Here is a 12,913-nt window from a genome sequence, read left to right as displayed (position 1 = left end):
AAATTAATAAAACAATGAAGTTGAGGCATGAATTAGCTGTGGTAGATGGAGAAACTGCATAAAACAGCATGACAGCAACAAGCAAGAGCTAGCATATAACAAATTAAAACATAGCTTTAGCATCGGAACAAACAAAAACTCTGTAATGTTTCCAAAAAGAGGAGTAAGCCTGAGGATTGGGAACTTTTCAGAACTTCACAAAGGAGAACCAAAAAATTGATAAGAACAGGGAAAGTCAAAAATGAGAGTAAACTGCCAAGTAAGATAAAACATTTAAAAACCCTTTAAATAGATTGTTATAAAGGAAATACTAATAAAATTTAATGTGGATCCTTTACAGAAAGAAACAGTTAAAATTATGTTGGGGAACAGAAATTGGCAGAGAAATAAAACAAGCAACTTGTGAAATACAGATAAACTCAAGAACATAATGGAGAGCAACAAGCCTAGAGTGAAAAGCTAAAAGAAATTACCATTAATTTAAAAAATATACAAGTCATTAATAAGGAAAGCCAGTGAATTCCTTTCTTCCTTGAGTTTAAAAGAAAGTGGTAATGGAGATAGAGAATGTAGTGGTTACCGCCTTACAAAATTCCGTAGCTTCTAGAATGTTTCTTATCATTTGGCAGATTACTGATAGAACTCTAATATTTCAGAATGGAATGAAATCAAGTGGGGAAGTACAAGTGAGTTATCCTGCCTAAGTAGGAAAAATATTGGACACTAATATCAATGAATTGATAATAGCATTTAAAAAAATAATGAAGGGGTAGGCAAAGTCAATATGGATTTAGGAAAGGGAAATTGTTTGACAAGTAAAATTTTTCAAAGTTGTAAGTAGAAAAATTAGTTAGGGGGAACGTGGTGTATTTGGACTTCTAGAAAATCTTCATTAAGGTGCTGTGCAAAAGATGAACAAACAGTACTGGGGATTGGTTCACAGACACAAAACATCTCAAAAATAATTAAGTTAAAATTCATTAATGTTGGTTTCATTGTTTATCTTTGTACCATAAGAATCAATATTGCTTTTATTTTATAAAGAGAGCAATGCATTAGAGACAACATTAACAAAGACTGGTAATCTTGAAGATTTCTGTATATCTTTCCTTACTGTCAAGTTAATTTTCACCTGGTTTTTCTCCACAGACCTTGCTAACCACAATATCGATGAGTGCCATAGCAACAAATGGTGTGGTGCCAGGTAAATAAACCCTACTTATAAAGTGACATCTCCCTGAAAAGGATTTTTACACAATATAAATACCTTATTTCTGCTGTGGTATCACCTGTTGGCTAAGTGATTTTTATTGAGTGTTTATTTTGGAAATACGTCTCAAATGTTATCAGCTTTTGAGCCTGTGTATAAATGGCCATTAGCATTGTTCAAACTCTTTAATGGTCAAATGCAGTTCCCTCAATTTGGGTAAAACCACAGTAGCAATTAGATTTTCTAAATTTACAGGCCCTTTAGTTTACTCAAACCTTCATTTTAGATGCTATTAAAGAAAGGACAAATAACAATGCTTAAATGTGCACGGTGATATTTTTCCGAAGAGGAAAATTGGTGCACTGATGTTCTGGGATACAGGAGAAGGAGACTGCTACTTGTATTTTTACAAGCCCTGTATAGAAATACTGCACTCTTGCACTATGAAGGGGGGATTCTTTCTAATGTCCTTGCCAATATTTATTCCTCAAATAATGTTAGCAAAGAATAGATTACCTGGTAATCAAAATTAATTGCATGCAAAATTAATTGATAGCATTTGAGGGTGGATAAATATAGAAGTTAAAGTTGTACAACACAGGAACAGGCTCTTCGGCCCACAGTGTTGTGCCAAACCAGCTAAAAAGTAAACCAAACCACCCCCCCCAAAAACTAACCCCTCTTACCATATCTCTTTTTCTTACTCACATTCATGTGCCTGTCTAAATGTCTTTAAAAGTCTCTAATCTATTGGCTTCTATCACCAAACCAGGCAGCATATTTCCAGTCGTCCACCACTCTCTGAGTAAAAAAACTTGCCCATCATATCCCCTTTAAACCCACCCGCTCTCACCTTCAATACATGCCCTCTGGTATTAGACACTTCTATCCTCGGAAGAAGAAACTCCCTGTCTACTCTGTCTATGCCTCTCATTATCTTATAAAACTCATATCAGATCTCCCCTCAGCCCCTGTCCCCCGAAAGAAAACAACCCAGGTTTGTCCAGCCTTTCATGATAGCTCATGCTCTAAACCAGGTATCATCCTGGTAAGCCTCTTCTGCACCCTCTCCAAACCCTCAGTGTCCTTCCTACAGTGGGGGTGACCAGAACTGTATTCACTACTCCAGATGTGGCCTAACCAGAGTTTTATAAATTTGTAACATAGCCTCTTGACTTTTGATCTCGACTAATAAAAGTAAGCATTCCAAAAGTTGTCTCAACCACCCTATCAACCTGTGTAGCCAAGTTCATGGAGCTATGAATTTGGACCCCCAAGATCTCTCTGCCCAGCAGCACTGTTAAAGGCTAAACCCTTAACAAGGTCTTGTCCTTAACAGTGTTCTGACTCCTTGCAATTGCCCTACCAAGGTGCAACACCGCCCGTTTATCTGGGTTAACCTCCAATTGCTATTTCTCTGCCCATATCTGCAACTGATCCTATAACACGCTGTTTTCTTTGCCAGTCTTCTACACTGTCCACAATAACACCAGTCTTGGAATCATCTGCAAGCTTGCTAAGCCATCCATCTACATTTTCATCCTGGTCATTTATATACATCACAAACAGCAGAGGTCCCAGCACAGATCCCTGCGAAACACCACCAATTGCAGACATCCAGCTCAAATAAGTCCCTTCATTCACTATCCACTGTCTTCTATGTGCAAGTCAGTTCCAAATCCAAACAGCCAATTTGCCATGGACCCTGTGGATGGTTTGTGTTTCTGCCAGATGGATGAGCGAGCGGGTAGAAGGGAACTGTTTGTGTCTTTGTCTCAGTAGGGTAGTTCCAGTTTGGTAGGTTAATTGTCCACTGGAAATTATGCTGATATGTGGCTGACTGATGAGTGTCAAGATGGGTGTGAATTGAGAAGATGTGAGACAAAATGTGATATGTAGGATATTTGGTCAGCTTTCCTGCCTTAGCCAAAGTGCCTGTTTCTGTACTGAATGATTCTTTGACTGAAACCATTGTAATAAAACAGAAGTAGTTAGGAAGAAATATTTGTACAGTGGTAAGTTCTAGCTTATGACAGTATATTTAGAATTTTGCTCCTGCTGAAATATTTTGTTTACTGTGAGCCATTTTATGTCTGGTCAAAACTATTCTCCTTTTTCTCATTACCAGTCCTCTTACTTGAGTCCCTTTGTTCACAGCTGGAGGATCCTACTACATGATTTCAAGGTCCCTAGGTCCAGAGTTTGGAGGGGCTGTAGGCCTGTGCTTTTATCTGGGAACAACATTTGCTGGGGCCATGTACATCCTGGGAACAATTGAGATCCTGCTGGTGAGTTGCTGAACTTTCAACTGAAGCAGAGTCGCGCTCAAAACATTTTTTTAAAATCTTAATTCTTTCAAAGCATTTTTTAATGAACACAGTGTGTATGTATCTGTATTGCACCACTATTACACAGGAGGAAGAATAGACTATTTAGCTCTTCCTGCTAGGTCCACTATTTGATTAGACTGTGGTCAATTAGTATGTTAACTCTAGGCATGTGTCAAACCTTTGGTTGAAAAGGGAGTATGCTACCACTGACATAGGAGTATAATCCACTTGATCCGATCCTGAAGGCACTGAATCACATTGGGATACAATCTACCAAATATAGTGTGTCCATGTAGTTGGCTTTTAAAGTGTCCTGAGTGAGCTGTATAGAACCCCATGAAAGGAATGCAAAACCAGGACTGTACCAATGTTTCCCCTCTGAAGGCTGTTAGATGAAACCTTCAGTGCCTTGTATTTGTTTAAGATAATTTTTTTCTGATTTTTACTTTAAAAAATATATATATTTCTGAGCCTAATTTTCAAAACTTCAGTGTATTCTATCCAAGTTGACATCGAAGCATGAGTTTGCTATTTGAATGCAAGATGTACTCCTCTGTAACTAATGATAGTCTAACAAAATTGCTTTCCCAGTAATTACATATTTCAATGTCATGCATTCATTTTATTCATTAGGAGGCTGTTCTTTATCAAGAAACAGCAAAGTTCTCCCATTGTTCATCCTGTTTGTTTCATTATATACTAATAATCCCCTAGTCAACGTCTTTGATTTTGCACTCTTAATTTCAGCACATCAAAAACTTTGCTCTCCTTATCTTTGTCTCATCAGTTCCCACACACTGCACAGTTCTGTGCTATCTACACCACACGGGCAATGCCTCTCTTAAACAGAATCAATATACTACAGTTTCCACAAGTCTCTGTTTCTCACTAGTCAGTTAGAGCAATGAGGGGTTTCCACGTTCGTTAATCTCCCTTCATAATTGTTTGCATGGTTTGCAGGTGCAGTGGAGTACAGGAAATGACTGTCTATTTGTTCCATCATTGAGGTTGTGCTATCCATTTATCCCTTTGGTTATTTCCAGTGACCTTATCCACCTCTCTACTATTGTCCTGCTGGAATAGTGTTAACATCAGTCTGTCTGATTAATCTGATGACTCCTGAGTTCAGTGCCCACATTTAAAGAAAAAAAAAATTAGTGCATGTGGAACTGTACTCAATATGAATTTGTGTTCACAAGGGATAGTTTAGTGCAGATAGATTTGTAAAAGTTGTAAATTACAACCTGAAATCCTCTGGATGTTGCCAAATTTTTGTACATTATTGAATAGTGATTCATTAGGTTTTCTAGGTCTAAATGCACAAATTTTCCTTCTAGACCTACATTGTTCCAAGTGCAGCTATATTCAAAGCAGAAGATCCCGCTCAAGAAACCCAGGCCATGCTGAATAACATGAGAGTTTATGGCACGTGTACAATCGCTCTGATGGCCACAGTGGTATTTGTAGGAGTCAAGTACGTCAACAAACTGGCTCTTGTTTTCCTGGCCTGCGTCATCCTTTCCATCTTCTCTATCTATGCAGGGGTCATCAAAAGTGGCTTCAGTCCGCCAGACTTCCCGTAAGTAAATACAACTGTCATTTAAAGGGGACAGTTTCAAGGATTCTTCATGAGTTTCATTTTTTTTTGAGTGATAAATAAATAACAATTTTTTAAATAATACAGCTGAGAAATAAGTATTTTCTCCTACATAGTAACCTCCATTCCATTTATCTGCTGTTTCCCAACCATCACTAAAAAATGCATCAGTTTTGAACAGCTTTTAAGCGACAACAGTTTTATATTTCTCTATTTCTGAAATTATGTTTTGCGATATCACCCTGATGGTTCTAACTGTAATTTTAAACATTATGCCCCTGTTTGAAATCTTTTCACCATCATCTTACCCCTGAATCAACTTTAAGTAGTTCCACTAGTCCCTGGAACCTGTTCTCATAATTTAATTCCTTCCCTCTTCTCCCTTCTCCAACTGGTAGCTGTTGCCGGTGTCATTTTCCACTATTTTTAATTTTACTCGAATTCTTTATTCAATAAGGGCAAATATGAGGTTTGAATGAAATTCTTCTTTTTCCTTTTACCTGTTTTTAATACCACAAGGCCTTGGGCCAAAAGCTGGTCGCACTATGATGCAGCTAATAAATCAGTGCCAGAGAGAAGAGTTTCAATCCTGACCTCAGGGACTATGTGGAATTTGTACATTCTCACTGGGAGCATAATTTTCTTCCAGTGCTCTGGTTTCCTCCCACATCCCAAATTGTGTGGGTTGTAAATAAATCATTGCGAATTGTCCCTTGTGTATGAGTGAGTGCGGGCAGTTGATGAGAATGTGGAGATTTTTAAAAATTGGGATTAGTGTAAATGGTGATTGTGGTGGAGTCAGTGGATCTAAGGGTCCTTGTCCATGATATGCATCTCTATGGACGTAACCTTTAAGTCTATTACTTCCCAATAATGGCATAGTGGGCTGAATTTCCTCCTTTAGCACCAAAAATCTGTATTATATGATTTGCTGATTTTTTAACATTGCAATACAGTTCCAAATCTGATATCTTGACTTACTTAATTTGTTGTTTTAAAAGCAGTGGTAAACTATTGAATAAAGAACTCCTGGATCAAAATAATACAACCAGGAAAACTAGATATAAATCTTTATAGGATTGTTACATTTTAACTGTAGAAATAAAAAGGCTTTGCCGAAGTCCTAATTCCTCAACATCAGTTCTCCCATGTTCTTGATTTTGTTATGTTTTTCATATTTGATATTGGTTTATAATTGTAACATGTACTTAGATTCAGAGAAGAACTTAGTTTTGTATGCAATCCAGACAGTTTGCTTCAAAAACATTAAGTACTGTAAAATAATACAAGGGAACAGCAGTAACAGAATGCAAAATACTCTACATTCTCACTTTACGCATCCTGTTTCATATCCTATACAGCCTCTGTCTGCTTGGAAACAGGACATTAGCTTTGAAAAGCTTTGACAAGTGTGTAAAGATTATAACTGAAGGAAATCAGACAGTGACATCTAAGCTCTGGCAGCTTTTCTGTGACGGGTCCTCTCTCAATGCTACTTGCAATGAATACTTCAAACTCAACAATCTCACAGAGATTCAAGGGATACCTGGGATTGCTAGCAAAGTAATATTTGGTGAGTATTAGAAGATGATGCATGTGGAAGAGATTTCAATGGACATCAACACACAAGGGTAGTTTTTGACATGGCTCTTATAAAATAGACTTAATCATAATCATGATACAAAAATTGCTAAAATTAAAGCAAAGTAATAGATCTTGTAAACAGGAAATGAAACTATTGGAAAACATTAACTAATTGGAGAATATATTTGGAGAGATAATCAGAATTAAGATTTTCTTTTGGGGGGGGCAATAACCTGCAATTGTAATGTTTTGTTTTGGGAATTAAAATATATTGACTAACTGAGAAAGTACTAAGCCCAACAATTTCTGATACTAGTAATTTCTGCTGGAAAGGTGGATTCAGTGTTCCACCAGGCACAAAGACAATCAGAAATGGGTACAATTTCACAATAGTACAAATTAACCTAATTTTAATTTCACTTCACTGTGTTATAGAGTCAGTCACAGTAAACAGAATCTTAGGCCAAGCTGGTCCATGCTGGCCAAGATTCCCATCTAAGCTGGTTCCCATTTGCCCACATTTGGCCCATATCCCTCCAAACCTTTCCTATCCATGTACCTGTCAAGTATCTTTCAAATGTTGTTAACTTTCCTGCCTCAACCATGACTTTTAGCAGCTCATTCCGTATACTGATCACTCTCTGGCCCTCAGACTTCCTATCAAATTTCTCTTCCTCTTACCTTAAACCTTTACCCTTTAGTTATTGATTCCTTAACTCGGGTGGGGGGGGGGTGGAATTATGTGCATTCACGCTATCTATGCTCCCCATAATATCAAACACCTCTGTTAGACTACCCATTATTCTCCTGAGCTCCAACAAAATGTCCCAAACTGTTCAGTCTCCCTCCATAAGGTCCTTGAGTTCTGGCAACATCTTTGTGATTCTCCTTTGCACTATTTGTAGCTTAATGGCATGTTTCCATGGAGTGATTGTCTACTGAGTCTCTGTGGGTGAAAGTTGGAAACAGGAAGAGGTCAGTAACTCTACCCGGTGTCTTTTATAGACTACCCAATAGTAACAGGGACATCCAGGTGCAGACAGGGAGACAGATTCTGGAAAGGTGTAATAATAACATGGTTGTCGTGGTGGGAGATTTTACTTTCCCAAATATTGATTAGTATCTCCCAAGAACAAGGGGTTTAGATGGGGTGGAGTTCTTTATGTTTCCTGACACAATATGTAGATATGCCTACAAGAGGAGGAACTGTACTTGATCTGGTATTGGGAAATAAATCTGGTCAGGTGTCAGGTCTCTCAGTGGGAGAGCCTTTTGGAGATGGTGATCTCAATTCTATCTCCTTTACCATAGCATTGCAGTCGGATAGCAGCAGACAAGTTAGGAAAGAGTTTAATTGGAGTAAGGGGAAATATGAAGCTATCAGGCAGGAACTTGGAAGCATAAATCGGGAACAGATGTTCTCAGGGAAATGTACGGCAGAAATGTGTCAAGTGTTCAGGGGATATTTGCGTGGTGTTCTGCATAGGTATGTTCCAATGAGACATGGAAAGTATGGTAGGGTCCAGGAACCATGGTGTACAAAGGCTGTTGTAAATCTAGTCAAGAAGAAAAGAAAAGCTTAGGAAAGGTTCAAAAAACTGGTCATGATAGAGATCTAGAAGATTATAAGGCTAGAAGGAAGGAGCTTAAGAATGAAATTAGGAGTTCCAGAAGGGGCCATGAGAAGGCCTTGGCGAGCAGGAATAAAGAAAATCCCAAGGCATTCTACAAGTATGTGAAGAGCAAGAGGATAAGACGTGAGAGAATAGGACCAATCAAGTGTGACAGTGGAAAAGTGTGTATGGAACCGGAGGAGAAAGCAAATATACTTAATGAATATTTGCTTCAGTATTCACTATGGAAAAGGATCTTGGCAATTGTAGGGATAATTTACAGCAGATTGAAAAGCTTAAGCATATAGACATTAAGAAGGAGAATGTGCTGGAGCTTTTGGAAAGCATCAAGTTGGATAAGTCTCTAGGACCAGATGAGATATACCCCAGGCTACTGTGGGAGACGAGGGAGGTGATTGCTAAGCGTCTGGCGAAGATCTTTGCATCATCAATGGGGACGGGAGAGGTTCCGGAGGATTGGAGGGTTGCAGATGTTGTTCCTTTATTCAAGAAAGGGAGTAGAGATAGCCCAGGAAATTCTAGACCAGTGAGTCTTACTTCAGTGGTTAGTAAGTTGATGGAGAAGATCCTGAGAGGCAGGATTTATGAACATTTGGAGAGGCATAATATGATTAGGAATAGTCAGCATGGCTTTGTCAAAGGCAGGTCATGCCTTACGAGCCTGATTGAATTTTTTGAGGATGTGACTAAACATGTTGATGAAGGTAGAGCAGTAGATGTAGTGTAAATGGATTTCAGCAAAGCATTTGATAAGGTACCCCATGCAAGGGTTATTGAGAAAGTAAGGAGACATGGGGTACAAGGGGACCTTGCTTTGTTGATCTAGAATTGGCTTGCCCACAGAAGGCAAAGAGTGGTCGTAGATGGGTAATATTCTGCATAAAGGTCGGTCACCAGTGGTGTGCCTCAGGGATCTGTCCTGGGACCCCTACTCTTTGTGATTTTTATAAATGACCTGGATGAGAAAGTGGAGGGATGGGTTTTGCTGATGACACAAAGGTTGGAGGTGTTGTGGATAGTGTGGAGGGCTGTCAGAGTTACAGCAGGACATTGATAGGATGCAAAACTGGGCTGAGAAGTGGCAGATGGTGTTCAACCCAGATAAGTGTGAGGTGGTTCATTTCGGTAGGTCAAATATGATGGCAGAATATAGTATTAATGGTAAGACTCTTGTCAGTGTGGAGGATCAGAGGGATCTTGGGGTCTGAGTCCATAGGACACTCAAAGCTGCTGCACAGGTTGACTGTGGTTAAGAAAGCATATGGTGCCTTGGCCTTCATCAATCATAGGATTTGAGTTTAAGAGCCGAGAGGTAATGTTACAGCTATATAGGACCCTGGTCAGACCCCACTTGGAGTACTGTGCTCAGTTCTGGTCGCCTCACTATAGGAAGGATGTAGAAACCATAAAAAGGGTGCAGAGGAGATTTACAATGATGTTGCCTGGATTGGGGAGCATGCTTTACGCGAATAGGTTCAGTGAACTTGGACTTTTATCCTTGGAGCCACGGAGGATGAGAGGTGATCTGATAGAGGTGTATAAGATGATGAGAGGCATTGATCATGTAGATAGTCAGAGGCTTTTTCCCAGTGTTGAAATAGCCAACATGAGAGGGCACAATTTTAGGTGCTTGGAGTTTTTTACACAGAGTGGTGAGCGTGTGCAATGGGCTTCCAGCAACGGTGGTGGAGGCGAATATGATAGGGCCTTTTAAGAGACTCCTGGATAGGTATACGGAGCTTAGAAAAATAGAGGGCTATGGGTAACCCGAGGTAATTTCTAAAGTAAGTGCATGTTCTGCACAGCATTGTGGGCTGAAGGACCTGTATTGTGCTGTAGGTTTTCTATATTTTTGTGTTTCTTATTGCAGGATGACCAAATCTGATTTCCAAATACAGCCTCACTGACTTCTTGTACAATTGCAACATAACATCCCATTTTGTATTCAGTGTTGTGAGAAGACAAATTGTTTTTGAGATTTCTTGAGAGACAATTGATAGTACTTTAGTCTGAAACTCTCCTGGGTTTGAATGAAATAATTAATGAAGTAGATCATGGCAATTATAATTTTGACAGTAGGTAAACTTAAGTGTCACTAGTTGTGAAATTTGATCTGCTCTTCACTCCATTAGTAATGAGATAGGGTAGGAGGCATGCTCCATGTGTTTTTAACAATAAAAAAATGTTTCAAGATCTTTTCTCAAAAGTAGTAGGAAAAAATTTGGAACCTTCAGTGATGCTGAAGGATTAATTCACTGGTGCTGGATGGCTTACCTCTGAGCTTTGATTGGGCTTGGCAAATGAGCACGACCCCTGGAGAAACCTAGAATGTCAAATGCTCTTGTAATTCTGTCAAAACTGTCAAAAATGTTTATTTAACACCTCTAATGGAGTAAAAGTTGAGTGTATTTTAAAATGTTCCACTACATATGGAAATCAAAGATATGTTAAATCAAGTGAGTCACTAAGTTGTGAGTCTCTTGGTTTAGGGAACTGGAACATAGAATGGCACAGGAACAAGGTTTTCGATCACCGTGTATATTGAATAGAGGGATATGGGCTACGATACTAATCTGACTAAATCCATATGCCTGTAGATGGTTCGTATCTCTCTAGTCCCTGCTTGTTCATTTGTATGTCTAAGTACCTCTGAACATTGCTATTATATCTACTTCCAATACCTCACTGGTAGTGGTTGAATAGGACATGGTCCACTGGCTAGAATTGGCAGACCATAAAGATCTTGGAGGCTTGTAAGACTAATAGATGCTTTGCATATCATGTTTGAATACAGCATTTTGTTTAAAATGTTGCCTTTTGATATATTCTGTGTCACAATAGCAATGAACTCAATGCAGTTACTTTTAACTCACCTGGCATCTATTTCCCTGCTGTTTTATTTTGAAATTTCCAGTGGAGTAATATGGAAGTAACATTGGTTTCTCGGTAAAATGAGTAATGGAGTCAATCCAGGCAGTCAAATTTGGTTGTAGAAACCTCAGAGAATGAAAAGTCATTTTGTACAAATGTTGTTTCTCTCTATTATAAACAGGCAGTTCCTTAACCAAAACTTTCATGGTATTTCACCCCCACCCCCTGTTTTCACGTAGACAATATTTGGAGTAATTATGGACCCCAAGGAGAAATGCTGGAAAAACCAGGACTGCCGTCTATACCTGCCTCAGAAGCTGAATCAAATACTGGACTGCCATATGTGTTCAGTGACATAGCGACCTACTTCACCATGCTGGTTGGCATCTATTTCCCCTCTGTGACAGGTGAGGGTTTATGGCTGTGAAGTTGCTGGAGAATGTACAAATACCACGCAGTCCCATGTTTAATGTGTAATCCTGATTATTTCCTTTAACACTCCCATTTGTCCTCTTTTCCTTAATCCACTAGTTAAATGATATAAAGATTGGGGTGTGCATAATTTTAATTCATATCACACTTGATTCTGACGAAGATTCTTTTCTTCCCTCAACAGGTATCATGGCAGGTTCAAATAGGTCTGGAGACCTCAAAGATGCACAGAAATCCATCCCTACTGGAACATTACTAGCAATTATTACAACCTCTTTCATTTGTATCCTTACTCTGGGAAATGATCTAACAAAGCTGAGATATGCTGTCGAAATTTTGAAGAAATCTAGTTAGCTGTCACACTGGGTTGAAGGTTATGAAGTTATAAAATTCAGTTCAGTAGATCTAGTAATTTGTGGACAAGATACCTGACATGTCAGTGAAACCCCATGGTAGGAAGCCGTCCATTTGACTAATGTCATTGAAAGAAGGGAACTTGGTACTTCAACCCAAATTTCAAGTCAACATAACTACTTTCTAACCACCTTTGAAGTGTAATTTTTATAATGGCAGTATAACATATGCACTAGGAATACTCCTTAATTATTTTATATCTATGATGTAATATGTTGACACGTGCTAGATTTGGCTCATTGACTGTGTCTGCACACATAGATGTGCCAGATATGAAGGGCCAGATAAGATTTCAGCTCTCCCCTGGGAATTAGGTTTCAAGGCAATGATGACTGTGTCCCAACCCAGAAAGCTTCACCTCTTATCAAATCAAGGAGATATCTTCAACATTTTTATTTTAGCATTTTTACCATATCTTTGATGTTCAGAGACACTGAGTTATAAAAAAAAAGACATCACTGAGGTAGCAAATTATTAAAGCCGTTAAAATAAAAAACAACACATTTTCTTCTCCATGTCAGAAACCCCCATTTAAATGATTGGGTTGCTGTTCTTCTGGTAGGTCTGGAAAAGCAAGCTGTATAAGGCACGGGTGAGACCTCACTTCGAATATTGTGAACAGTGTTGGGGCCCTTATTTAAGAATGGATGTGCTGTCATTGGAAGGGGTTCAGAGGAGGTTCACAAGAATGATACCGGGAATGAAAGAGTTATATGAGCAGTGATTGAAGCCTGTACTCATTGGAATTTAGAAGAATGAGGGGTAGGGAGATCTCATTGAAACCTATTGAATGTTGAAAGGCCTCGATAGAGTGGATGTGAAAAGGATGGTTTCTTTGGTG

The 12,913-nt window shown here is 38.9% G+C and overlaps 1 protein-coding gene across 5 annotated transcripts in view; it reads left to right on the top strand.

Moving 5' to 3' along the window:
- Positions 1–12,913, top strand: part of LOC140212531 (solute carrier family 12 member 7-like) — a 266,651-nt gene that overhangs the window by 201,410 nt on the left and 52,328 nt on the right. For all 5 annotated transcript variants that reach the window (XM_072283464.1, XM_072283466.1, XM_072283465.1 and 2 more), the window contains 6 exons: positions 1,150–1,204; positions 3,368–3,498; positions 4,878–5,119; positions 6,499–6,710; positions 11,466–11,633; positions 11,843–11,941. In XM_072283464.1, the coding sequence (XP_072139565.1) occupies positions 1,150–1,204; positions 3,368–3,498; positions 4,878–5,119; positions 6,499–6,710; positions 11,466–11,633; positions 11,843–11,941 (907 nt within the window). The remainder of the gene's footprint in view (positions 1–1,149; positions 1,205–3,367; positions 3,499–4,877; positions 5,120–6,498; positions 6,711–11,465; positions 11,634–11,842; positions 11,942–12,913) is intronic.

This window comes from Mobula birostris, chromosome 19 (assembly GCF_030028105.1).
Source record: "Mobula birostris isolate sMobBir1 chromosome 19, sMobBir1.hap1, whole genome shotgun sequence".
Classification (NCBI taxonomy): Eukaryota; Metazoa; Chordata; class Chondrichthyes; order Myliobatiformes; family Myliobatidae; genus Mobula; species Mobula birostris.
This window is presented reverse-complemented; position numbering and strand designations above follow the sequence as displayed.